The sequence below is a fragment of the Pseudomyrmex gracilis genome, unplaced genomic scaffold, assembly GCF_002006095.1.
Source record: "Pseudomyrmex gracilis isolate BER0280 unplaced genomic scaffold, ASM200609v1 scaffold_231, whole genome shotgun sequence".
NCBI lineage: Eukaryota > Metazoa > Arthropoda > Insecta > Hymenoptera > Formicidae > Pseudomyrmex > Pseudomyrmex gracilis.
In genome coordinates this window covers 92,997-119,917 of record NW_018020815.1, presented here as the reverse complement: position 1 = coordinate 119,917, position 26,921 = coordinate 92,997, and the positions used below count along the sequence as shown (strand labels likewise).

The window sequence follows — 26,921 nt, the reverse complement described above, 5'->3', positions numbered from 1 at the left end:
ACGCAAAGTCAATTAACAGACGACGACGGTAATTTGCGAATTTATCAAACATACACATGGAGATGTATGTACATACATCGGTCGCGGCGGCGGCGGCGCGCGCGAAACTCCCAAAGACTTAATCTGTTGAAAAGCGAAAGGTCGGAAAGGGGAGAAAAGAGAGCGAATCGTGGATGGAAGAGTAACCAAAGAGGCTGGCACCGAGCGTGAGGGGTGAATCGTTAGCCTAACAAGCTGTCAAGACGTCGACGCGTGTCAATCCGCGGCTCTCCAACCGATCCCCGAAATAAAGCCCGCCTAAAACCTTCAGCCGTCGGCCTACGCAACGCGAGTTGCCTATGCATATATATATATATATATATATATATATATATATATTTTGTTTCCATTTGGTTTTTTGGGGTTTTCCAAAAAAAAAAAAAAAAAAAAAAAAAAAAATCCTCGTTGCGTGTTGCAATTTTCCGCGCGGTCGTAGCGGAAATTATCTTGTGAGAAAGAGACATATATTCTGGGGAAGAATAATGAAAGAAGAAGACACGCGATTGCGGAGACAACGGCGTTACTGCCCACGTGCCGCTTAACTCGATCACGGCGGGCAATCTGGCCTCGTTTCAACCTCCGATTACTACGACGCTTCCGCTAACAAATAACATTGTCGTCGACCCTGCGCGGGGGTGTTCTGATTTGATTTGCGCACCGTTGAAAGCGCGCGTCGCTCGAGAAGGAGGCGAGAAAGAGGAGACGTGAAGCAACAGACGAGAGAGAGGCGCGGAGGGTGAATAAGTTCCCCCCCCCCCCCGCGCTCTACGAAAATGCCGCGCGTATGTTATTTCGCTTCGCCACGTGTTAGTTATTTCATATATATCGTACGTGGTCTTTCGCGATCGCGGTTTCGGCACTACTGCCGCCGCACTACAAGGTGTTTCCGCGCTTCATGCGCCGGTTATTGGGCTATTTACACGCGGAACACAAAAGTGTGCGGAGCCACCTACTCTTCCTCGGCGCTTACGGTCGAGATCCCTATCTGCACAGTGTGTTTAAAAATAATTGCCACGGTAGATCCGACGATAGTCACGGAGTCGCCCTCCACCTTGGCTGCTTCCTGGCCTCTCGAGTGGTCCTCGTTCTACGAGATAAAAGCGCGGGCGCGCTCTCTCTTTCGCCCTTGTCCCCTTATGCGAGGCCCTCGCGCCTCTTCCGCCATCGCTCTCGAGAAGTAGCACCCCATCCACTTTATCACGGCGTTTAAAGAAGTAAAGACTAAAGGTTCTTTACATGTCGAGAGAGAGAGAGAGAGAGAGAGAGAGAGAGAAAGAAAGAGAGAGAGAAAGAGGAAGGGGCTCGCCTCGAAAGCAGTCGAGGTACTTGATGACAGGAAGGGACCGGACTTGATGGCTAACACACACTTGGTTTCGCGTCGTCGCTCGAAAGTGAAGGAAGTTTAAAGAAGCGTATGTGCGATGCGATTAAATGATTTTGACATGATGATACATATCATTTGTGCGTATTTGTTAAGTACGTTCTTGTTCTTCAATCGTGTTACCAATTGCAAAGGAAAAAATCGTTTCTCTTCCACACACACCTCCCCCTTTCCCGAAATAATAACTTTATTCTCTTCAGAATTGTTTCTCTTTGATTTAAAAATGCCGCTTGTCAACAATCATTTGTCTCTCTCTCTCTCTCTCTCTTTCTCTCTCAACTCGCTCTAATCAGAACTGTATAAATTTAATAAAAGTGCTCGCAAGAGGGAAGAAACGAGTAGCTATTTAAATCGTTACTTTTTATAAAAAATTACACGACAATTTATATAAAAACCGTATACAGAATTTTATTTATTCGATATCGATATGTGGCAATTAATAAAAAATCACAATTTGCGTAAAAGATTTGTGTAAATGAACAAAAGAAGAAAAGTTGATAAGAGGCAATTTAAAAAAAAAAAAAGAAAAATAAAAAACTTGTTCTCATTGAACATTGTACGAAAAAATAGAAAGGATAGAATTAATCTAAGACTTTTTTATCTACAGCGTGTAACTAAACGTCCGATCACCACCACGTGACCGGCTGCAACATTTGTCACTGTCGTTATTACCGACAGTTAACGACAGTCGAGTTCAAGTCCTCTCTCTTCGGCGTTCCACCAGTATCACCGGAGATAAAATTTATACAAAACCTTTTCTACTCTCGTCGTCTCTCGGTGTTCATCACGTACGCAAAAATTAGAAAATTTTTTACTGTGTGGTGCGGTGTAACAGATCTTGTTATAAAAACACACGTCTTGCGCACGAGATTTACATCAAATATGTCGCAGCAGAAGATCCGCGACATCTGATCTCCTTCTGCTTGACTTTGACGAAGTCAAGTGCAAGCTGAAGGAAAAATTCGCGCGGAAGGTGATAAAAACGCGCGTGAGAGATTCGCTCAAGCTGGTTTGATAACAATCAAAAAAAGATACATCGTGCAAAATCAAGGAATTCCATCATTTTTCCGTCAAATCGCATCGGGATGGGGTTAGGTTACGGTAACAACTCAGGATAAGGTAGGTCGGGTGGGCTGCGGGTGACGGGCGGCAACGACGCGGCGGAGAATCGCGTCGCGAAAGGAGCGTCTTTTGATATCGCGCGGACAAGCCGATCGACGCGTGTTGGCAAACTCGGCGACTGTCGTTAATTCGCGCGCGCGACGGTGATGAGGAGCGACGGAGAGAGTTAACGAGCGAGGGTGGAACCTCGCTTAAACGAGACCGTCGTCGTCGTCGTCGTCGTCATCGTCGTCATCATCACCACCACCACCACTGTCGCGTCGCGTCGTGTTGTTCCCTCCACTCGAACCGTCCCACCGGATTGCGACGACGCGACCTCGACATCGTCGTCGCGTGAGCGTCGCGCGTTGTTGTTCTCGTCGTCACACCACGTCGGTCTCGTTCGGGGGTGAAACGACACACGCCGCAACAAAGCAAATGGAAGACAAACACGCGACGCGAGCGCTCGTATATACGTTTTTCTTACGCTCGGCGGCTTGGAAATATCCGGCTGACGACAGTGATTCTCAAACCCGGGAGTGGCGGCAATGATTCTCGCACACAGAGTGTAGGTATAAATCTCGCGTTTTCGAATTCTCTCCCCCCCCCCGCCCCGTGCCGGATTTTTCTCGCGGTATCGCGAAATCGATTGGGCTCTAAAATCCGAGCGGCGTTAAAAAAAAAAACGTTGTGTGTTAATGCGCGCGTATACACGTACGTGTATAATATGCGTTTTTTACATACCGCATATTATACCGTGCGCGAGAGAGGAGAATTTAAAAGCGAGCGTGAGTGCGTGCCGCGACGTGAATGCGAATGCGTGGCCCCGTTTATAGCGCGCTGCGTTGCGTCGCGCCGGCCTATCCTTTTTCTGAGTTTTGTCCTCGTCCGAGCGTGCGCGACGAGGCGTTGGATGTGTGCAGGTGTGTGTGTGTGTGTACGAGAGAGAAAAAGAGAGAGAGAGAGAAACCGCTCGTGACATAATAGCTCCGTTATTTCCCCCGTGCGAAGATTTAGTCCGCACAGTGGCGAGCGAAGGCGAGTGCGAGAGGAGGGGGGGGGGAGTTGCGGAAACCCAGCTGTTCGGCATCGAGCCTTTGCGCGAACGGTTCGCCGGTGCGCAAAGATTCGATATCGCCGCCCTAAGGGTTGGCGCGCGGTGCAACATCCGCGATGTAAATATACGCGCGCGAGTCCGTGCCGCCCGGTTTTATCGCGGTTTCTCTCGCAACCTTTCCAATATCCCAGCATATGGGCTGTAACCAACTTGTCTGACAACCTCTAGACCGACCCCGACCTTCGGCCCAAAATTATTGGAAGAAGAGTTTCCGAATATACAAAGTACATATATACTCGCGAATTGCTATTGGCGCACTTATGCGCAATACAAGTACTCAACACTCACACTCGTACATACAATAGACTCGTCTTCTCTTACCCATTGGTCAATGCGTTCGCTCGGTTTATATACGTTTCGTTCGTAGACGTTCAAAATTCTTATCGATTTTCTACGAAATAAAACGAAATACACTTGGATGCAAGGGAGAAAATTTGTACACGGTAGACACAAATAATCGAGTGTCAAATTGCGATTGGATATGTGTGTGTGTGTGTGTTTTTGCTGGAGATAAATAGATTCTATATTCTCTAACGGGGAGAGTTCTGAACGTCTGTGCAGAGAAACTGTGTGAGAAAAACTGAAGTAAAATGGCTCGATTAAGAGGAACATAAAATTCTGCCGTCACACCTTGATGCGCTGTCCAAATCGAAGGCCTAAGATCATCGTCTTTGTACACCGAAAAAACTTACCGAACGATGCCCGGACCATCGGCTCAAGAGAGACCTCGCGCTCATCGGCTCACCGATCTCGAATCTCAGACAATGAAGGTTAATAAATTGCTCACACACAATTTTGATTCGATTTTACTTGAAATATACTTTAAAGATGCTTACTGGAAATCGACTTGTGCAGGGCTTGAGCGGCAATCGGACAGATGATTTCAGCACACCTGTCAGTTCTGGCAGCAACATGAGCAGCATCGCGCGTTTTCCAAAATTAGACGAATGCGCCCATTTTCATTACGAACACGTTGAGCTTGGTAATCTGGAGGTACGTCAAATTGAAGATACGGAAGGGATTCGTTTGAAAAGTTGCAGTGTGTGTGTTTCTTTCAGGTGTCGGTCAACGAAGGTTCCAACGACTCGGAGAGTTACGTCGTTCGAATAACATCGGGAGACGCGTGCTGGACACTACAGAGATCCTACGACAACTTCGTAATGTTTGACAAGCAATTGCATCGTTGCATATTCGACAGAAAATTTTCCTCGTTAACGAAGCTTCCAGACGTTCGGCCAAAAAATGCCTGTGATATATTAAAAGATTACCTGAGCCGATTCTCGCAATTGAATCACGAAGGCCTAAATTGCGGTCCAGTATTAAATTGGTTGCAACTTGATAATAGAGGGAGGAGAATTTTGGTGCCCGAATCGGATTCCTGTCCTATAAACACCCCAGCTGTCGCGGCGGCGTACGCGGTGAGGCCTTACACAGCTCAAGCGCAGGACGAAATTTCCTTTCAGGTAAAATTAACAATTGAAGAACGTCAAACTAAATGAATTCTCATGAGACTTGGTGCAAGAGAACTGATCAAAGTTGTCTCTTGTGTGTGTGTGTGTGTGACAGGTAGGCGACATGATATCCGTTATTGACATGCCCCCACCGGGAGAAAGTACATGGTGGCGTGGAAAGCACGGATTCGCAGTTGGATTCTTTCCGGCTGAATGCGTTGCGGTGATAGGAGATAAAGTGCCGCGTCACTTGACAGTTTCGACGACAGTCAGATCGAGATTACCAGTAAAACCCGTGCTTCGAAAGCACGGCAAGTTAATCGCCTTTTTTAGATCCTTCATATTAAATCGGCCTTCCAGAAGAAGATTGAAGCAATCGGGCATATTGAAAGAGCGCGTTTTCGGCTGCGACCTGGGGGAACATCTGTTAAATTCTGGTCAAGACGGTAAAATTTTTTAATCGCACACTTTTTGAATTAGATGTTCCGACTTAGTTGGAAATTTTATATATAAGAAAAAAAAAAAGCAATTTACTGTGAATTATTTCTGTTGCAGTACCTACGGTTCTGACGTGCTGCGCGGAATTCATAGAGAAACATGGTCTAGTCGATGGTATATATCGCCTCAGCGGTGTAACGTCCAACATTCAAAAACTGCGAAACGCATTTGACGAGGATCGGGTTCCAGCGTTGCATTCCGATGAGAGTATTTTACAGGATATTCATTCTGTAGCGTCGTTGTTGAAGATGTACTTTAGAGAATTGCCGAATCCATTGTGCACTTACCAACTGTATTCTACGTTCGTAAACGCGGTTCAAGCTGGCAGCGACGCCGAGAGATTGAGACGTATGAGAGACGCGGTTAGGAAATTACCGCCGCCTCATTACAGGTAGATTCCTTCGTTTATTTTCAATCTGTGTGTGTTGCAATTTCTCTTATCAAAACTTTTAATTTTTTTTTATCAATGTTTATTATTATATATACATATTATACGCATATGCAGGACACTGGAATATCTGATGCGTCATTTGGTGAGAGTAGCCGCGCGTGGTACGGAAACAGGCATGACTCCGCGCAACGTGGCCATTGTTTGGGCGCCGAATCTTCTGAGATGCAAGGAGTTGGAGGTGGGCGGAGTAGCAGCGCTTCAGGGCGTCGGCGTCCAAGCAGTTGTGACGGAATTTCTAGTCTGCTACGCGGAACTCATATTCGGCGACGGCCCCGTCGGTAGACCAAAGTCTCTCGCGATTACCACATCGGCGCGATTGCTTACTTTAGAGGAGGCGCGCAACAGAAGCATCAGAGGTGAACCGGATTACATAGAAGTAGGAGCGGGTCCGGCCGGTTTGCCGCTGCGTTACCATACGGTCATAGAACTGCCGCGCAAAAGAAACGGCTCGAAACGATCGCCCTCGCTGAATTGGCGCGCGTTATTCGGCAGAGCGGCCGTGGGAAAACCGAGACAGATTGGTACGCCACCTCAGGCAGAAACGGTACCGAGTTCCTTAAATTCCTTGCGAAGACTGAGACCAGTCAAGAGTGCTGACAGTTTGGACGGCGAGGATAGTTTAGGTCCTCTTCTGGGTGGACCACCTCCGACCAGAACCTGCGGTCACAGTCGATCTGTTTCTCACGACTCGTACTTCGATCACCTGGCCGATGCGCCCAACGCGTCCTCACCGTTGGATCTCTCGGAAATACAGCTCAATTTCGATTTGGAAGAACGAGAAATGAGAATGCTCTCGGAAGAGGAAGGTAACGGCGGAACGGCGTCCGTGGAGGCGTCACCGCGTCGACAGAGAGCTGAAGGGAATCAATGCACCGTCGTCACTGGTGGATCCAAGAGAAAACGATCCCGTTTAGAGGAAAGACTGCAGTGCGACGTCGAGTTGCGTTTCATAGATAGCCAAAGTCCCGATCAGGTAAATTCAAAATCGAACTAGTCAAAATTGCTAATTCCTTCACGCGCACATTGTGTCTAATATTTTAAATATTTCAGGTTATGACGAGCGCGGATATTCACAGTATCGACACACCGTCTCCGTTACCGACGCCGGGCTACCTACCGCTTTTATCGGAGGCTTCCACACCGCTCACACCCGCCACGCTGCAAGGCACATCTCACTCCGCATCGCCGATACCAGCTAACAGTCCGAGAATAAGTTTCCGAAGTTTCACTCTGCCATTGGAGATCGGCGACGAACACGAAGAAAATAACGCGAACAAGTTGAAAGAAACCAGCGCGTTGTCCTCGGATAAGTCTTCAGAGCCTGGTTATAGATTGTCTGCAAATCTAGAAAACCGAGATAGGGGGCTGGAGTCGCGTGAGAAGACCAGAACTTGCGATCACGCGAAATTATGCGACAAAAGCGCAACTTCGTCGCTTACAGACATTGAAAATCAATCCGTGATTCGATCGAGCGCGGTAGCTTCGGTTTTCAACGACACGGAGTTAACGTTTTCCAACAGATTGTCCTTACCGTGCGAGGGAATCGAATCCGACGGGATTGCTGCGTCTCGCAAGGACGAAACGGACGGACGACTGAGCTCTTTCTCCGTGGAAATCTCGTCTAAGTCGTACGACGAGAAGGAAGACGCGAGCGACGCGACGAAAGGATGCGACAAATCCACAGATTCGTCGAATAACCTTACCGCTGTGGCCGATTTGTTGAGATTGCCGTCGTCGTCCAATATGACCGATCTCGACTCGCCGATGTCGTGCGAACAGACGCTGCAGGAATTACAGGAGTCTGGATTTGTAATTTGTGATAACTCCGACAAAGTGTTCAACAATACGGAAAATCAGCGCGCAACCGGCACCACCAACGATTCCGAGGATTGGGTGATCATCGGAAAACCTGCGACCTGTCTTGTCTCAACGTCGATCAGCGAATCGATCAGTTCGAACGATCCCTTTTTGGAAGGAGGTGCAAATCCAACAGCGCTGGAAAATGTTTCGGGGACCTCGTTAGAGATTACGTTAACTTCAACCGCGGATGCGTTTTGTGTCGAAGTTAGCGACTCGACGAGAGGTTGCGTGCCGACGCAGGAAAGCGAAGATATGATACTCGAGCATGACAGTCTCACAGAAAAGACGAGTCACGAAGAAGAGGAGGGGAGCGATTCGCGTGCGAGCTTTGATCTCATAAACGAACGTAATCTCATGGACGAATCGCGGCTACGCGATCAGGAGAACGGCAATCAATATACTTGCGCGACGGCTGATGTTAATTCGAGTCAGGAATCCAACACGAGGGAGCAGCAGGTTCATGCGTGTTACATCGAGGCGGACAACGCGAACGTATTCGGTACGAATCAGAACGAGGTCTGCGAACAAAAGGAGGTGTTCAGGGAAACGGAGACGCTTGAGAATTATCAGCGTTTGCCGAGAGGTACCACGAGCGTGCAGCATCGAGGTTTGTCGCGTTCCTTGCACGTCATAAACCCATCGAGATTCTCAGATAAATTCGAAGGAGATCAGGAAACGAACGTTCCCGTTACGTCGCGGGACGATCACGACAACGACCGTTGCTCGAACGGATTGTCGAAAAAGTGCCAAAATTTCGGGTACAATAATTCGCAGAAACAGCAAGCGAACACGCAACAGTTGTACAAATGCGCTTCCAAACGTACCGACGATGGTCACAAGTGCGGCAACTTGCAGGGCAATCAATTAGGCGACATCGACGTGAGAATTCCATCGGAGAACGCGGCCGAGCCCTGCGAGGTAGCCCACGCTCCTGAAGGTACGTCCGAATTGATGGAACGTACGTTGGATTCGTCGGATACATTTTCGAACGTCTCGTCTCCGACTATCGATAACAACGCGGTTGTGCTGCGAGATACCGCAGCCATTCTGCAGGAGTTGGCTCTGCAGAGATTATCGGGAGGCGCGGTGGGGGAAGTTTCCACGAGGAGGAAGTACGAGACCGAAACGATCAGAGATCGCAGAAGCTTCGATTCGGAGATCGGCAGAGAAATTGTTAGGGAGAGAAAAATGAAGCAGGAATTGGACTGTGCGAGAGGTAAGTCTGAAGAGGTGTCGCAACACTTGCCGCCGTGTTTGCGAGCGCGTCACGCTAGGGCGACCCGGGCGGTACTGAGTCGATCCCTGGACGAGGCCAAGTTCAATCGGATAACGGGAGAGATCCCGTTGTCGGTGAAACAAATCTCGGAGGACGCGCAGCACTGCTCAACGCCCAATGTCGGCAGCGGGTCCAGCACTTGCACGAGCGGTTCCAGCGAAAAGATCCAGCTGAAAAATCTCGGCGGTCTGGATCTGGGAGATCCGCAGTGTCGGGAGAGAATCGAAAAGTACAAAGAGGAGAGAAGGACGTTCTTGAGGGACAAATATCGATCGGAAAGCTTTCGCGGAGTCTCGTCGAAAACGGAAGACGACGGCGAGCAGGCGTTACTGACCAGATTAAAACAGAGAGCTTCGCGACCGTCTCTTCATTGATAAAGTTTTTTGATCTCTTCAAAGGTTTGCTCTCTGCAGTAGTATAAATAAGTTCTGTAATAGAGAGTTGTATTAATGGCGCAAAAAAAAAAAAAAAACAAACAAACAAACAAACGCGATTATTCAGTATTCAATCTGCATTTTAGAGCAAAGTGTAAAATTGTAGAACACAGTTACTTGAATTGATTGATCTCCCTCTCGCGTGTCCTATCTCGCAGTTTTGCATCTTTTCGGTTTCTGAAAACACTGAATTATTATATACAACAGGGCAACTAATAATTAGAATGGAACATCGAACAAACAGGTATCTAAAAAAAAAAAAAAAAAAAAAAAACAACAAAACTAAACAAAACGATAGCGATATATATATATATATATATATAGACTTTGTTACATTAAAAATCTCAACACTCTCGTCTAGTTTTCATAATATATTTATACATATATTGATTCGTGTTGTATACGCTATATACTTTTTGGGCTTATTTGTACTACTTTACGAGCGGATTATACGATGTTGCATTTGACGACGATTATTACCATTATTTATGCAATTCCGCTAAAATGTTTTTATATCTTTTGTTTTTGTTTTCTATTCGATCTGTTTGCTATTGTTTTTTTTCACTTGAATCTCATCGCGAAGGATTCAATATCGAACAAAAAAAAAAAAAAAAACACAGATCACGCGACAAAGATGACGACATGAAACAAATTTATTTCTTTATTTCTCCAAGTTACTTCATCTTTGTCTCTCCTATCTCGTCGATTATCTTTAGCTGAATTGTAACGAAAGATTTTTAAAGTTCGTTGTTAATTTATTATATACGAACACACGAAGAAAGAGATATATTAATTTTATTATTGTTAGAGAAGCTTTAATAACAATTCTTTGTAATTATTATTATTATTATTATTATTATTATTATTCTTGGATTTTTATATTTACTCGTATTCTTTGTACTGTTACACTAGCAAATATATAATAATTGAACTGCTTTGTATGTATCAAAGAGTCATGAAATATAACGAAAAAAAAAATAATAGTATTATATAGACCGAACAATGTGTCACTCTCTCTCATTACGCTCTACATTTAATATAAAAAGAAAAAAAAACCTTATTAATTCCTTCTGATCCTTACAATAAAAATTGTAAAGAACAAATCCCAAGTGTAATCCTTACAAATAAAATTATGTCGAAAATGTTTAATTAAAATCCTTGTGTTTGATTTGACGAAACCAATTGCGGAAACAAAAACAAAATTGCGAAGTGACGATTGTTGTGTAGTTTTTCGTCACGCAAATTTTTTCGGCATTGTTTGCGTGACTGAGTTTTGTTTTTCTTTTGACAATTGCACCTCACTGACATTGTTTCAGTCACTTTTCCCGTCGTTTCCATTGTCCGTCCTCTTTTGAGCGACGCGATCTTTTTTATCGCGCGCCACAATCGCCGACAAACCAGAGGCGAGAGTCGTTTGCGCGCCGAACGAGTTGTCGGTCTTCAACGTTCTGAAACAATCGCTTCGAAACTCACCGTTCACACTGTGCTTGATAATATTGCTCAGCGTGACGCTCAGGAGACGGCAAAATTTCGAGCAATCCTTGTCGAGCGCGTGATCGTCGCACGCGACTTGCTGACTCGCGTTCGTGTCTTGCATCTTTATCGAACTCGTCGTCGAACACTCTCCTTTCTGCAACAAGTTGATGTATCAAAAGCCTCGCAAAATAAATATCCACGTAAATACTTCGTTTGTCGAGAGAAAATTGAAAATTGCCGCCGACTTGAGTCGACCGCGCATTTGCGATTCTCGCTCGAAAAATGCGATTGGTACACGATTGTTGTGACTCTCCTGACCTCTGCCAGCTGTACCGATGGCGTGTACTGTTTTTGCTATTTCCACCTGGAGCGCGCCGATAAGACCGTCTAGACTAGACCGATAAAAACGAGATTTCCATTATTATTGGTCACCTGATCGGAGAGTAGAGTGCGGAGACGCATGGCAGAGAGAATTAAGATCATTACGTTTCGCGACGTGCGGAACCTCACGACAGATGACAACGGAGATCAGTGAGTGATCGCGCGGCCGAGAAATAGGAAGTACCTATGATCGCGCGGTGACATCGAATCTCGACTTGACAATCGCGAATCACGTTCGCGAAAAACAGACAGAAAAAAAAAAACAGCAGACGCCGCTTTGTGCGAGATTGAGACCGAGTTTTTTTCTTTTTTGACGGAGAACACGCGATACGTGAAAACGTCTCGAATGACAGACCAGGAACACAGGGACGATCCTAACCTCGGGAGCGAGCGAGCCACTCCGCCGCGCAAAATTCGTCACCGGTGAGTTGCTGCGTACTGTGCAAAGTTGGCGAGTCGCGCGAACGTTTGTTTCCCACTCCCCGCGGGAGAACGAAAGTCGTTGCGCGATCGCGACCGTCAATCGCAATCGTGTCACGACCCCGCGAGTAGAAAAAAAAAAAAAAGAGAATCGCATCGTGTGTTATCAAAGGCCCGGTGATTCGGGCGGCATGCGACGAGCGGACGCGAGCCGTGGCGCGCGCCGCGCGAACCAATCGCCGTCGGCCGTGCGTCGCCTGACATCCCGCTCGACCAATCGTTGTTGTCTGTTCGGGTGTTTTTTTTTTGTTTTAGTTTCGATAATCTCATATGTGAAAATCTGTTTCACGATGCGCGATCTGTGCACGCGTTCGAGAAGTTTGTGGATGTTTTTTTTGTTTTTTTTTGTTTTTTTTTTACAAAGAAAAATCCAGAGAGCGATAATAAATGAAACGGTAATCGGTGACACAACGGAGAACGAAATCTATTCTTGATTTAAATTTTAGACATTTTTATTTCCAGAATTAGATATGTTTCTTTTTATTTTGTCTCTTCGCGAAGGAACGAAAATGAAAATTTGTGTAAAATCCGAAAATCTCAAAACCGAAATGAAAAAGAAGCTAAGCGCGCTCTTAGCGTGAACGCAAATGGATATTGTTATAGGGTATGCATGTGTGTGAGTGTGTGTGTGTAAGAAAAATAAATGGCATAAAAGACTTGTCTCTTGAGTAACTTGCGAACTCTCGAATTTCGTTAATGGAAGATAAACGTTCGTCTGTGCGGAGATTTGTATCGTGATTGTATCGTGTTCATTTTAATTTTCATTTATGGATTTATCTCGATTGGCAATGTTACGAGAGCGTGTGTGCGAATAAACAATTTCATCTATTTCTTCTGGAACAAAGCGAGAGAGAGAGAGAGAGAGTTTTACAAATTACCAGAATCCCAATTTAAACAAAAAAAAAAAAAAAACTCTTGTCGCATATTCGCAATATTTTAATCTTCGCAGCACGCACTTTATGTAACATATGCATGAACTTGCGCATAATTCTTTCGTGATAATTTAAATATTAGAGAACAGTTAAACGTTTCCTCAAGGACATTTAGATTCTTGAAAACAAAGTACACGTGTAAACAGTCTAATGTATTTACACGTCATTATTACGCGCGACCGATTGTTTTTTCATCTAACAACGTCCAATAATAAATGCATCGGTTTTGTGCGATTCGTGCGTTACGAATGTAACAAAAAATCGAAATTAATGCTTCGTTTTGTGTAATTAAAGGATTGAAACTCGAAGAGAGAGATAGATAGATGGAGAGACAGAGAGAAAGGATACAATTTGAGAGAACAATCAGCTGTAAATAACTCGGCGTTTGAGCGCAAAGAGAAGAAGAGGGATGATGGCATAGAGGTGTGCGCGCGACCCGATTGTTCGACGATTATTCACCGAATTTCAAACCGCACGCGGTGTATGAATGAAAAAAAAAAACATAATCCACAACAAATTGAGGAAGACTCCGGCCGGAGAGACGTCATCGGCATTTTTTCATACATAACGCGATGACCCTCTGAACTCGCGCCGAGCTTCATGTTCACTCGCAAGTGATGTGTATTCCACGTGGGACCGACGTAATTCTCGCTTACACGGTCTCTGGTGCGAGCCAGTGTGCAAGCGCGCGCGCGTGTGATCCAGTAATCGTCTTTAATATACTCCTTAGTTGGGGGATCTCTTAACTCAGTCGACGAAAGAACGTGGTCTTACGCGGTTTTCATCGCCGCGTGTGACACCTCCCGGTGCAGAAAGAGGAGGAGGAGGAGGATAGGTGTGCCAAAGTGAGGGAAACGCGCGTAGCTGATGGTATGCTACGTCGTCTTCTGGATTTTCTCACCACGTTCGGTATTTTCTGTTAAACTTTTATATCACATAAAAAAAATCACGTGACTTCTTCTTCACTCTTGTGTATATATATACATTTATTGTATCTTCTGTTCTGAAACTTGATCGCTCCGTGTGTACTACTACCTACCTATCTACCTATCTACTCGTACTACCACTTTACTGAGAGTTGCGAGTTTTTCTCTTTTCTTCTTTCTCCTCCTCACGAACGAGCTCTCTTTTTGCGCGAGAGCGATTTCTTCGCTGCCAGTGGCCGGCCGAAGAGTGCTTTTACGCACGGCGATCCTCCTGGTAGGACGCGTTTCTGGGTGAGTAACAAACTGTGTGTTTGAACACCTGCGAACATCTTGGTAATTTGTATCTCCGTCCAAGAGAGATCGCCGTATATATATCTTAAAAATTATTAACATTTAAACACGTGTGTTGCTTTTCTCTTCTTAAACGTCTCTTTGTTTTTTCGATCGACAGCGATGAAAAACGATTATCCGGATCGTATATCCGAATATATTTTTGAAGGTAACGTCGAGCCCTCGGAGAGTACGCTCGATTCTTCGACGGGACCTAGCGAGGAAGTCGTACGTCCCGTTGATTCGTCCAGATCCGTTTACGAGATGTCGGAGGCACCGGTGAGTTTTGTCGTCGGCGAGCCCGAGCAGGAGCACGAGCCCGAATCCGATCACGGTTCCGGTTCCGACCCTAGCGAAATTCTGGAAATCGAGGACAGCTTCCCGAGCGATAATGGCGATAGCGCCACAAATCTGCAGGCGCAGACGAGTATCGCGCCGGGACTGGCGGAACGTCGTAAGCGTCTCAGGTGATTCTCTCTGCGTTCTCCATCACCGTCAGTAATAACGAGCAAAAACAGCTTTGAATCCAATCGACCCCATCGGATTAAGAGAGGAAGCACACTTTCGGTGTTTATTTTGCGAGTTATTTCATCGCGTGTTTATAGACGTCGTCGAAATTGCGATCTGTGTCGCTCGCGATCGTCCGATGTGAAATTATCCAATTCGCAACGACGTTAATTGAAATTAGATAAAATTCAACCTTTACGTAATGCGAACTTTGCATTTAGATAACAGAGAAAAAAAAAAAAAAAAAGAGGGATGTGTGAATATCTCACTCTTTGGCTATACGACCTTTTTTTCACCTTTGCGACTTTATAACAATGAATATTTGAATATTCCATTGGACTTCAACCAAAGAATGGCTGTTTAAAATGATTTTCGAATTCACGCACTATCGCGATTATTGCACACAGTTTATTTTAACTCAAATTATATATTAATTAATTATATAATTACTTCTTAATTAGCACTGTTCTGTGCGTATGTAAATTAGTTTTTGATCATCGTCTATCCGATTATTCTTCTGCGGTGCCACATCTTCGGTAGTACATTATATAAATATTTCGAAAATTTATAATGCGACAATTTATTTAAAAAAAAAAAACGGTTATCGTCTCGCGTGATACTTCAAAGAGAACTGATAACGCGGGAGGAAGAGAGAAAGCGTGGATTGCTTTCTGTGTTTTTTTTCTCTAATCTATTCCACGCAGCTTATACATGATTGAGCACTACATAAGTATTTACACAAGTTTATAAATAATGCATTTATGCGACGATGCAAGTGCACTTATCGATGTGTTTCTTTTCGTAAAAAAAAAAACAACAAGAAACTGAATTAAAAGTTGTCGCTTTTAATCTTCAAAGCGATATATAATATTAACGATCGACATCGAAGATTATGTAATAATAATATATGCGCGTGGTAATAAATAGAAAAAGTTTATGAAATTATGAAAAAGAATTATGAAAATTTATGTTTTACATTGAATTTTAGGTTTTTGAGATACACAAGCGCGCGGATTATCTATGCACATATTTCTATTGTTGTTTATCAGTCTATAGATATCGCGTTAGTTGTTAGTTTTCTTTATCACTAGATATTTATTTACTTCGCGAACATCGCGTAACGCGTCGCAATTGGCTTTTGTAGGGGGAAAAACAAAAAAAAAAAGATTGTACTTGTGACGAAACTAGAGGCCTTCAAATTCTTCATTAATCGATGACAACTGCTTTTTTTTAATGGTATGCGAATTAGGCTTGATAAGCAAGTTTCGACATGTCGCACAATAACATCTATATCAGCGGTACTGATTGATATATCGCGTAAAGTTATTGCACTGTTTTTTTTTTTTTATTTTTCATGTAAGCCTCAAATTTCATTTATCGCGCGCAATATTTCAGTATCTCAATAAAAAGCTATAAAAAGAACTAAGATTATCGAAAAAAAAACAAAAAAAAACAAACGAATATCGAGCAAAATTATCGAATTAGGTAATAATCCTTCGCGCAATCACGACATTCTACGTATCTTTTTGGTTTTTTTATATTTTGTTTGTTTTTTAGTATTGTGAAATATGATTACAAATCTATTTGTATAGACAAAAAGATAATGTGATTCTTGAAATAGATGTTCTGTAAATAAATCACAATCATTTTAATGTATTTTGACTCGTTCTGTGAAAGAGAAAACTAAGTATAGAAAAAAGAGAGAAGAGATAGAGAATTGATGATAATCCTATTTCCGTTATTAATCATAATCAAATTAATATTAAAAATAAACCTTAATACCAATTTATTTGCAAACTTCATCTTTTGACCTTTAACTTTTGATCATTCTCTCTCTGCAATTTTTTTGTCATGATGGTTTTACATGCAAATTAATTATTACATATACCAAGAATATCTGTTTCTTTTATAGAGTTTTTAAAAGAACATCTTGACATTATTAATGTTTCTTTGGTTTCTTTAGTATACGATATGTATGGCTGAAGTGATTAAATAAATTTAATTTGAATGTAATATACGACATGTAAAAAGAAAGGGATCTGTGTGTGTGTGTGTGTGTGTGTGTTTGCGTGTTGGACAGTTATTTGGGTAGCCCGTTAAATAGTCGTAGTCGTAGTAGTCGAGTAGCGGACACTAGTTAGCGAGCACCTTTAATCTGAGTGAGATCAGTATTATATTTCGCTTTTTTCAATAATTGTCGCGCATAAACGCGCGACACAGTAAACAGAAGAACGTTTCTTTACCATCATAATTGATCGTTGTTGTAGTGTTTAACGCGTATGTAAAGCACAACTGTTCGATTACGCACCAAGACCAAAGACCACGCATGGATGTAAGCGCGCACATCCATGCGCTTCTCTCTTGTTTCGCGTCAAGACACGACTGAGCAAAGATGTAATGGTGATAAAAAAAAAAAAAATGTTGCGATGTTGAGCATGATGTGAAGTTTCTAATGTGGCAGTTCCAGGCTTGTTGTTTTTGTGAACAACGGTAACACATGAAACTACGTACGTTCGAACATTTTTATCATATCGGAGGTTTTGCGAAAACACACAGGACAGCCTCGTGGGTTTCTTATATCGAGAAGCGAGTGAAAAGATTCTTCTTGAATCAAGTGGGAATAGAGAGAAGACAGAGTTCATAAGTTTTCTGTGAGAATGTGTCGTCGCACATTCGTCTTCGAAATGTGCGCGAGAAAAACGACGGAAACAGAGAAGAAAACACGAACGAGTGTAAACGAACGAGATATCTGTCAACTTTACAATTAACATAATTGTATGTTACTTCGCGAGCACACACAGAATCGCGCAAACGATGCATATTCAAACGCAATGTCGCCGCTACTTTAAGAGAGAAAAATAAAAAAAAAAAAAAAAAAACTGACGGAAGCGAGATTTTGAAATAAAAAGAGATCGCGGCGTCGTTGTAGCGGCAGAAAACAAATCAGACAAAAAACTGAATAAGTAATATTTACGAGCGATTATAAACCGCTGGCACAAATACAAAATTATTCAAACGACTGTTTTGAACGTTTTTTTTTTTTTTTCTCAATCTGTGTTTTTCTGCGACCGGGTTGACGAGATGCAAGATGTTTTTGCTCGTAACGAATACGATACATCTCAATGTATATGATATATATATATATGAAATACTTTTATGCGCACAGAATTTATATAAATCTAACTAAAATATTATATATAGATTAACAATAAATTAAAATATATTCAGTGTGCGTGTATACACATCTATATGAACGGACACATGTCGTTTGACAGGCCCAGCATGTCGCAGGGTACGGTGATGATTCAGGCGCAAAATCGGCTCCAAGAGAAGGACTTCACCATCGCGACTCCCGAAGAGTTTGTCCATCGTTTCGGAGGTACCCGAGTTATCAACAAGGTAATAAATATAAATAGTTTATACACACAGTCGCTAATTATTAAAACAGCGTAGAAGAGAAAATAATTGCACGTTAGGCTCGCGAGATTTGACATTGCGACATTTTTTACGTTGTTTTAGGTGTTAATCGCCAACAATGGGATCGCAGCAGTTAAATGCATGCGATCGGTTCGACGCTGGTCCTACGAGATGTTTAAAAACGAAAGAGCCGTACGTTTTGTGGTGATGGTCACCCCGGAAGATCTGAAGGCGAACGCGGAATACATCAAAATGGCAGATCAGTACGTGCCTGTACCGGGTGGGACCAACAACAACAATTACGCTAATGTGGAACTGATCGTGGATATCGCGATACGTACTCAGGTCCAAGCAGTTTGGGCCGGCTGGGGTCACGCTTCGGAAAATCCAAAACTTCCTGAACTACTTCACAAAAATAACATCTGCTTTATCGGTACAAAAAATATGACACAAAAAAATGGGATTAACAAATTATAAAAAGAGAGAGATACGAGCAAAATTTTCGTTTCCTCGATTGCTGTCGATGTCGTTTGACAAGACGCGTAACGTCGCGCGACAAGTTTTATAATTTATATTTACTTGTGTATTTCTACACTTTTATTCTCTCTCCGACAGGACCATCCGAAAGGGCCATGTGGGCGTTAGGTGACAAAATCGCTTCCAGCATAGTTGCTCAAACCGCGGACGTGCCGACTCTTCCTTGGTCAGGATCGGAACTGAAAGCTCAGTACAGCGGAAAGAAGATCAAAATATCATCGGAACTGTTCAAAAAAGGCTGCGTCGCTACCGTGGAAGAGTGTCTAGCGGCATCTAACAAAATTGGTTTTCCGATTATGATAAAAGCAAGTGAAGGTGGCGGCGGTAAAGGCATCAGAAAGGTTGAAAATCCTGAGGAATTGCCCGCTCTGTTTAGGTAATTCGAAAGTCTCATCGTGAACAAGTTAATTTTGTTCGATAATAATGTTGCCGGGTAATTTATTTCTATTGCAAGGATTTCTCACGTTTAGGCAAGTGCAGATGGAAATACCCGGCTCGCCAATATTTATCATGAAGCTGGCCAAGTGTGCTCGTCACTTGGAGGTACAATTATTAGCTGATAATTACGGTAACGCGATATCGTTGTTCGGACGCGACTGTTCCATCCAAAGAAGACATCAGAAGATTATCGAAGAGGCTCCGGCTGTCATCGCCAAGTCGGAAGTTTTCGAAGAGATGGAAAGAGTGAGTGACTAAAACAAGCATATACTCTCTCTCTCTCTCTCTCTGCGATCTGTCAATCGGTTTATGTTTAACTATTTGCTATTGAACGACAGGCTGCTGTGAGATTAGCAAAAATGGTGGGATACGTTAGCGCGGGTACTGTGGAATATCTTTACGACACAGCTGGCAGATATTATTTCTTGGAGCTCAATCCCCGTCTTCAAGTAGAACATCCTTGCACCGAGATGGTGTCAGATGTAAATCTACCTGCAGCTCAACTGCAGATAGCGATGGGTTTACCGCTGCATCATATCAAAGATATACGTCTTTTATACGGCGAAAGTCCCTGGGGCGAGAATGCGATTGATTTCGATCAGCCGCGTCACAAGCCTCAACCATGGGGTCACGTTATCGCGGCTAGAATCACCAGCGAAAATCCTGACGAAGGTGAGAGTGTGTTTTCTCCGTCGCGGAGAATTAACGTCTTGTTAACACAACAAATTCGAACTTTGGCTCTTTTTCAGGCTTCAAACCGAGTTCCGGCACGGTGCAGGAGTTAAATTTTCGATCGTCTAAAAACGTATGGGGTTATTTCTCGGTTGGAGCATCCGGTGGGCTTCACGAGTTCGCAGACTCACAATTCGGTCATTGTTTCTCCTGGGGTGAAGATCGCAATCAAGCTAGAGAGAATTTAGTTATAGCTCTGAAAGAACTAAGCATCAGAGGCGACTTTAGGACAACGGTCGAATATCTCATTACTTTGTTGGAAACCGAGGCTTTCCAACAGAACAATATAGATACCGCTTGGCTCGACTTGCTGATCGCCGAACGTATTCGAAGCGACAAACCGGATGTTTTGCTGGCCGTCACCTGCGGAGCGCTTCATATCGCCGACAGAACAATCACATCCGCTTTCACCGGATTTCAAACGGCCTTGGAGAAGGGTCAGATTCAAGCTAGCAACGACCTGGACAACGTTGTTGATGTAAGTTTCTGCTTCGTGCATTGTATATTTTCTTCAAAGATCATTTATTACACCATATGTTGTTACAGGTGGAACTTATTAACGATGGATACAAATATAAAGTACAAGCTGTCAAAACCGGTCCCAATAACTATTTTCTCATAATGAACGGATCTTTCAAGGAGATAGAAGTCCATCGCATGTCGGACGGAGGATTGTTGCTCTCGCTGGACGGTGCAAGTTTCACAACTTACATGCGGGAAGAAGTAGATCGTTATAGAATCATCATTGGAAATCAAACGTGTATTTTTGAAAAAGACAACGATCCATCCTTACTCAGATCACCGTCAGCCGGCAAGTTGATCAATTTTTTGGTCGAAGATGGCGGTCACGTTGACGCCGGCAAGGCGTACGCTGAAATCGAAGTGATGAAAATGGTTATGTCTGTTACCGCGAGCGAAGCGGGTAGTGTGTTTTACGTGAAGAGACCCGGAGCTATTTTGGAGGCCGGTACATTGATCGCCCATCTCGAGCTGGACGATCCGTCGTTAGTGACGAAGGCGCAAGTATACACGGGACAGTTCACTGCCGCGCCGGCGCCCGTTGTACCGGAGAAACTGAATCAACTTCACGCTAAGTACCGAAACGCCTTGGAAAATACACTAGCCGGCTACTGTCTGCCGGATCCGCATCACTTGCCACGTTTGCGAGAGCTGATCGAAAAATTCATGTGTTCATTGCGCGATCCTAATTTACCGTTGTTGGAACTGCAAGAGGTGATCGCAACGATATCCGGTAGAATTCCCGTTTTGGTCGAGAAGAAGATACGCAAGTTGATGTCTCTGTACGAGCGAAATATCACGTCGATCTTGGCTCAGTTCCCGAGTCAACAGATCGCAGCCGTGATTGACGGACACGCGGCAACATTGTCCAAGAGGGCCGAACGAGATGTGTTCTTCCTAACTACTCAGGCTATCGTGCAATTGGTGCAAAGATATCGGAACGGCATACGCGGCCGAATGAAGACCGCGGTGCACGAACTTCTTCGACAATACTACACGGTCGAGAGCCAGTTCCAACAGGGTCATTACGACAAGTGTGTTTCGGCGCTGATCGAGAAGTACAAGGACGATGCGACCATGGTGACCAATATGATTTTCAGTCACAATCAAGTGACGAAAAAGAACGTCCTGGTCACTATGCTGATCGATCATCTGTGGGCAAACGAGCCTGGTCTTACCGACGAGCTCTCGAGCACGTTAACAGAACTGACGAGCTTGAATCGCACAGAACACAGCCGCGTCGCTCTGAGAGCCAGACAGATATTGATCGCCGCTCATCAACCCGCTTATGAACTCAGATACAATCAGATGGAATCGATATTCCTCTCGGCGGTGGATATGTACGGGCACGACTTCCATCCGGAAAATCTTCAGAAACTCATTCTCTCGGAGACGTCCATCTTCGACATACTTCACGATTTCTTCTATCATTCAAATCGCGCGGTGTGTAACGCGGCTTTGGAAGTCTATGTGAGACGGGCTTACATCAGTTACGAGGTCACGTGTTTGCAACATCTGGAACTTTCGGGCGAGATTCCGTTGATATATTTCCAATTTGTTTTGCCCAGCAATCATCCGAATCGTCAGAACGAATCTCTGGTAGATCACAGAACCGGCGCAATGGTGGCCTTTGAAAATCTCGACCACTTCAGCCAATACGCGGACGAGATCTTGGATCTTTTGGAGGATTTGTCGAGTCCTACGCCTGTGGTATCCGCGAAACTGTTGGAGGCGATGGACTCCGTTGGTAGCGAGTCACGGCACAGCACATCGATAAACGTGTCGTTGAGCGCGGCGGAAACATCGGCGGCGACAGGTGCGGCGCCAAGTGACAAATCCACCGAGCCGGTACACATACTGAGCATCGCGGTTAAGGAAAATGGCACCGAGGACGACGCCACTATGGCTAGAATGTTCGCGGATTGGTGCACGAAGAACAAAGACGAGTTGACATCACGCGGCATTCGCAGAATGACGTTCGCCGCGCTCAAGAAGAGACAAGTGCCCAAGTTCTTCACCTTCCGTCAGCGAGACGGTTTCGTCGAGGACAGGATCTACCGTCATCTCGAACCCGGTTGCGCCTTCCACTTGGAACTGAATCGCATGAGAACTTACGACCTCGAGGCCCTACCGACGTCCAATCAGAAGATGCATCTTTATCTCGGACAGGCTAAGGTCGCCAAAGGCCAGCAAGTTACGGATTATCGCTTCTTCATTCGCTCGATCATACGTCATTCCGATCTCATCACGAAAGAAGCCAGCTTTGATTATCTTCACAACGAGGGTGAGCGAGTTCTGCTCGAAGCCATGGACGAATTGGAGGTCGCGTTCTCGCATCCTCTCGCGAAGCGCACCGAGTGCAATCACATCTTCTTGAATTTCGTACCTACGGTCATCATGGATCCTAGCAGGATAGAAGAGAGCGTTACCAGCATGGTGCTGCGATACGGACCGAGACTGTGGAAGTTGCACGTCCGACAGGCGGAGATCAAAATGACAATTCGGCCCGCGCCGGGAAAACCAACCTCGAACGTACGTCTCTGTATCGCTAACGACAGCGGATACAGTATCGATTTGCATCTTTATACGGAAATCACCGATCCCAAGACGGGTATCATCCGTTTCGAGTCTTATCCGCCTACAGCGGCGAACGCGGCCAATTGGAGGCCGGGACCTATGCACGGACTTCCGATCTCTACACCGTATCTGACCAAAGATTATCTTCAAGCAAAGAGATTCCAGGCGCAGAGCGCCGGCACGACTTACGTCTACGATTTGCCGGACATGTTTCGGCAACAGGTTGAAAAATTATGGCAAAGATACTTCGAAGAGAGACCGCTAAGCGGCAATAGTCCAAATCCGATTCCTAATCCGGTGATGGATGTTGTGGAATTGGTGTTAGACGGAGACCAGTTGGTCGAGCAGAAGCGTCTACCCGGAGAGAACGACGTCGGCATGGTTGCGTGGCGGTTAACTCTGTACACTCCGGAATGTGTATCCGGTAGAGATGTTATTCTTATCGCTAACGATTTAACGCACATTATGGGCTCGTTCGGGATGCGCGAAGACATGGTGTTTTGCAAAGCGTCCGAGAAGGCGAGGAAGCTCGGATGTGCGCGGATATATTTCGCGACCAATTCCGGAGCTCGCATTGGTCTGGCCGAGGAGGTGAAAGCTGCCTTCAAGATCGCATGGGAAGACGAAAACGAGCCGGAGAAAGGTTTCAAGTACATATATCTCACGCCCGACGATTACGCGCGCTTGGCACCCTTCAATTCGGTGAAAGCCTCGTTGATCGAGGATCCCGCGGGAGAATCCCGTTACAAAATCACAGACATTATCGGCAAGGAAGACGGTCTGGGAGTGGAGAACTTGAAGTACGCCGGTCTGATAGCGGGGGAAACATCGAGGGCTTACGAGGAAATAATCACGATTTCCATAGTGTCGTGCCGTGCGATCGGTATTGGCGCTTACATAGTGCGGCTTGGCCAAAGAGTGATCCAGATAGAAAATTCTCACATTATTCTGACCGGTTACAAAGCGTTGAACGCTGTGCTGGGTCGCGAGGTTTACGCAAGTAACGATCAGTTGGGCGGTACGCAAATTATGTACAATAACGGAGTATCCCACGCGACTGACGATCGAGATTTGGATGGAGTTGCGACCGCATTGAAATGGCTCACTTACTTTCCCAAAAGCAAAGGCTCCTCGTTACCGATACTTTTGCCGATCACCGATCCAATCGATCGAGAGATTACTTACGTGCCTACAAAAACACCCTACGATCCAAGATGGATGTTAGAGGGTAGAAATTGTATCGAAACAAATGCCTGGGAAAGCGGCTTTTTCGATCGAGGCTCGTGGCACGTAAGTTTTTTTTTATATCTTTTTTCTCTTCTATTAACAATTTTGGTGAATTCTAATGACAAACTGTATCGTGTCAATGTTTCTTTTTTTTTTTTTTTTTTTTGAATAGGAAATAATGAGACCATGGGCGCAAACTGTGGTGACGGGTCGAGCCAGACTTGGCGGCATACCGTGCGGCGTTATTGCCGTCGAGACGAGAACCGTTGAATTGCATTTGCCAGCCGATCCCGCTAATTTCGATTCGGAAGCAAAAACTATATCCCAAGCGGGACAAGTTTGGTTCCCGGACAGCGCCTATAAAACCGCGCAGGCTATTCAAGATTTTGGCAAGGAAGAACTGCCGTTGTTTATCTTCGCTAATTGGAGAGGCTTTTCCGGCGGAATGAAGGGTAAGAAACGATCATTTGATTGATCATTTATATATACTTTACATCCACAGCAAGATTATTTGTTTTGTTTTCGATTGGCAGACATGTACGAGCAAGTTGTCAAGTTCGGCGCTTACATTGTGGACGGATTGCGACACTATAGCAAACCGATATTCGTTTATATTCCACCGAATGCGGAACTCAGAGGCGGCGCTTGGGCGGTCTTGGATCCTTTGATAAATCCTCGTTTTATAGAGATGTTCGCCGACGACACCAGTAGAGGTGGCGTTCTGGAAGCCGGTGGTATTGTAGAAATCAAATATCGAATGAAGGACATTCTGAAGACCATGCATCGAAACGATCCAGTTGTCCATAAGCTAAAAGTAAAATAATAAAATACTCAAATATAAATTTTCTAACAAATTATGTGTAAACCTGTGTGTGTGTGTGTTTTTAGGAGAAAATGTCGAACGTGAACACGGCGGAGGAACGAGTCGAGCTCGAAACGCAAATTCGCAAACGGGAGAAGATTTTGGAGCCTATGTATCATCAAGTTGCGATTCACTTCGCTGATTTGCACGATACCCCGGGGAGAATGTTTGAGAAAAATACAATCAGTGAGATAATACCGTGGAAGAGGGCACGGAAGCTGTTTTACTGGCGATTGCGACGAAGACTCTTGGAGGAAGAAATTAAGGACGAAATCTTATCGACGCAACACGATCTCGATGTCAGACAAGTAGAGGCGATGTTACGACGCTGGTTTATCGAGGATAAAGGAGCGACGGAATCGTATCTGTGGGATCAGGATGAAGCTGCGACCTATTGGCTAGAGGCGCAACGTAAAACCGACAATAGTGTCATCTCGCGTAATATAACGTGCGTGAAGAGAGACGCGGTAGTAACGAGCATCAAGGACGCCTTGGAAGTCTATCCGGAAATAAAATTGAACGCGGTGTTGGAAATAGCGCACAGATTGCAACCGGCCGAGCGAGCGGAATTGCAAAGAACTTTGTCGCAATTAGAAACAACGGGGCAGGAACATCACAAGGATTCGGACGCTTCGTCCTGAGTACATTCGTACCCGCTCTCTACGCTATTCATTCCAAGATTTTTAATCCTACTATCAAACACCACACGTCAATAGTACAATTCATCAAAGAGACAATTATTTTTTTTAATTATTTATACGAATGCAAAGATATCCTAGTTAAGAAATTGGTGAGGAGATAAATTTCGAATAAATAGAGTATTTAAAACGAGATACAAGACTGCAAATTTTGACAAATTTAAGCACAATAATAATTTTTTTGTCGTGAAAAATAAGAAAAGAATCTCAACAGAGCTCTTGAACGCGAGTTCTGCCACACGGAGATACGGAAGAAATTCGAAAAAAAAAAAAGATTGAATTTGTTGAATGCTCGTTGTTTAAAATTCCCGAGATACCGGTTTTACGAAATACTCTATATATTCGAAAAAATATGTACAATATGTAAGGAAATGAAAAGAAGTGCGTCACTGCCAATTCGTGACGAGCCTATGTACGAAATATGTAAGAATATGACGTGTGTGCGCGCGCGTGCGTGCATGCGAGTGTGTCTTGTGTATGTGTGTATGTGTATAGTGTAAATTTGTCTCTCGAACATGTTGCATGTTCCTTCAGGTGCAGATTTACCAAAACAAATTAAGTATTTCTTAAGGCTTTTCTCTGCGAAAAAATAGTTTTTAGAATATTTTGAAACATCTTGAAAACAAAGCATTTTAGAAAAAAGCTGCTCTTTATGACCATTGATCATAAATAAAAAAGAAAAATGACTTAATCGTAAAAAAGAAAAACACATTTATATAAAAAATAAGCACTTTTTTATTTACACTACGCCATCTCTCACTAATTTTTCGCATATAATTTAAAATTTCATGTATCTGAAAGGACATGCTACAAAAGATTTGGCATGTTTCTTTGTACATAAACTACACGTACGTGTGCGCGAGCATGTAAAATACATAATTTATTTTTTTCTTCAAGAAGCAACGAGGGTTCTTCAGTTGCTACGTCATAGCGCCACATGTTTGCACGTTCATCATAGTCTTCATCGAAATCTTCATCCGAATATTCCTCTCGTTTATTAGCTTCGCGCATGTGCTCGTCCAAAGCATTTATTTCTTCATCACTCTGTGTACACCGATCTATTTCTGTTTCATTTTCTTCTTGTGAATTTCCTTTCTACAGGATCCATTTTTTTTTAAGTTCTTTCTTTTCTTTGTAGCGCAACACCGTTTATAAAAATGCGCACACGTACGAAATACTTTTGAACGACTGATATTGCGCGCAACTGCCACATTTAAGTTAATTAATTTTATACCGCAACGCAATGACAGCACAATATTTTTCGCATTTTGTGA

The 26,921-nt window shown here is 44.1% G+C and overlaps 2 protein-coding genes and 1 long non-coding RNA gene across 13 annotated transcripts; 2 read left to right on the top strand and 1 right to left on the bottom strand.

The window, feature by feature from the left end:
• The first annotated feature begins 2,135 nt into the window (after positions 1-2,135).
• Positions 2,136-9,882, top strand: LOC109858978 (rho GTPase-activating protein 32). Of its 5 annotated transcripts, none has more exons than XM_020436757.1 (8): positions 2,136-2,208; positions 4,200-4,408; positions 4,494-4,631; positions 4,697-5,101; positions 5,205-5,535; positions 5,645-5,978; positions 6,093-7,011; positions 7,089-9,882. In XM_020436757.1, exons 2-8 carry the CDS (start codon positions 4,337-4,339, stop codon positions 9,546-9,548), a joined length of 4,659 nt encoding a protein of 1,552 aa, XP_020292346.1. In that variant the 5' UTR covers positions 2,136-2,208; positions 4,200-4,336; the 3' UTR covers positions 9,549-9,882. The 5 variants fall into 5 exon arrangements, with proteins under 5 accessions (XP_020292346.1, XP_020292347.1, XP_020292343.1 ...); XM_020436758.1 differs by lacking the exon at positions 2,136-2,208 and adding an exon at positions 2,232-2,539; XM_020436754.1 differs by lacking the exon at positions 2,136-2,208 and adding an exon at positions 2,560-3,089.
• LOC109858981 lies at positions 9,621-11,660 on the bottom strand. Its single transcript, XR_002250661.1, has 3 exons — positions 11,571-11,660; positions 11,403-11,476; positions 9,621-11,238 (listed from the first exon to the last, which is right to left on the bottom strand). It is a non-coding gene; the product is annotated as an uncharacterized LOC109858981 (long non-coding RNA).
• A 129-nt stretch (positions 11,661-11,789) lies between these two features.
• Positions 11,790-26,813, top strand: LOC109858976 (acetyl-CoA carboxylase). 7 transcript variants are annotated; one of them, XM_020436750.1, is made up of 12 exons: positions 11,820-11,888; positions 14,303-14,600; positions 17,916-18,039; positions 18,160-18,490; positions 18,673-18,970; positions 19,065-19,278; positions 19,371-19,704; positions 19,782-20,242; positions 20,311-24,150; positions 24,260-24,539; positions 24,621-24,901; positions 24,976-26,813. In XM_020436750.1, exons 2-12 carry the CDS (start codon positions 14,398-14,400, stop codon positions 25,588-25,590), a joined length of 6,981 nt encoding a protein of 2,326 aa, XP_020292339.1. In that variant the 5' UTR covers positions 11,820-11,888; positions 14,303-14,397; the 3' UTR covers positions 25,591-26,813. The 7 variants fall into 7 exon arrangements, with proteins under 7 accessions (XP_020292340.1, XP_020292339.1, XP_020292338.1 ...); XM_020436749.1 differs by lacking the exon at positions 11,820-11,888 and adding an exon at positions 13,172-13,747; XM_020436747.1 differs by lacking the exon at positions 11,820-11,888 and adding an exon at positions 13,172-13,786.
• The last annotated feature ends 108 nt before the right edge of the window (positions 26,814-26,921 follow it).

What these genes read in the sequence shown, in the direction of transcription:
- LOC109858978 (XM_020436757.1), top strand. Translation starts at nt 4,337, where the DNA reads ATGCCCGGACCATCGGCTCAAGAGAGACCTCGCGCTCATCGGCTCACC. An exon ending in TCGAATCTCAGACAATGAAG is followed by an intron (nt 4,409 to 4,493) that starts GTTAATAAATTG and finishes CGACTTGTGCAG; the next exon opens with GGCTTGAGCGGCAATCGGAC. An exon ending in TTACCGCCGCCTCATTACAG is followed by an intron (nt 5,979 to 6,092) that starts GTAGATTCCTTC and finishes ACGCATATGCAG; the next exon opens with GACACTGGAATATCTGATGC.
- LOC109858976 (XM_020436747.1), top strand. Translation starts at nt 13,750, where the DNA reads ATGCTACGTCGTCTTCTGGATTTTCTCACCACGTTCG. An exon ending in TTTTCGAAGAGATGGAAAGA is followed by an intron (nt 19,279 to 19,370) that starts GTGAGTGACTAA and finishes ATTGAACGACAG; the next exon opens with GCTGCTGTGAGATTAGCAAA. An exon ending in CAGCGAAAATCCTGACGAAG is followed by an intron (nt 19,705 to 19,781) that starts GTGAGAGTGTGT and finishes GCTCTTTTTCAG; the next exon opens with GCTTCAAACCGAGTTCCGGC.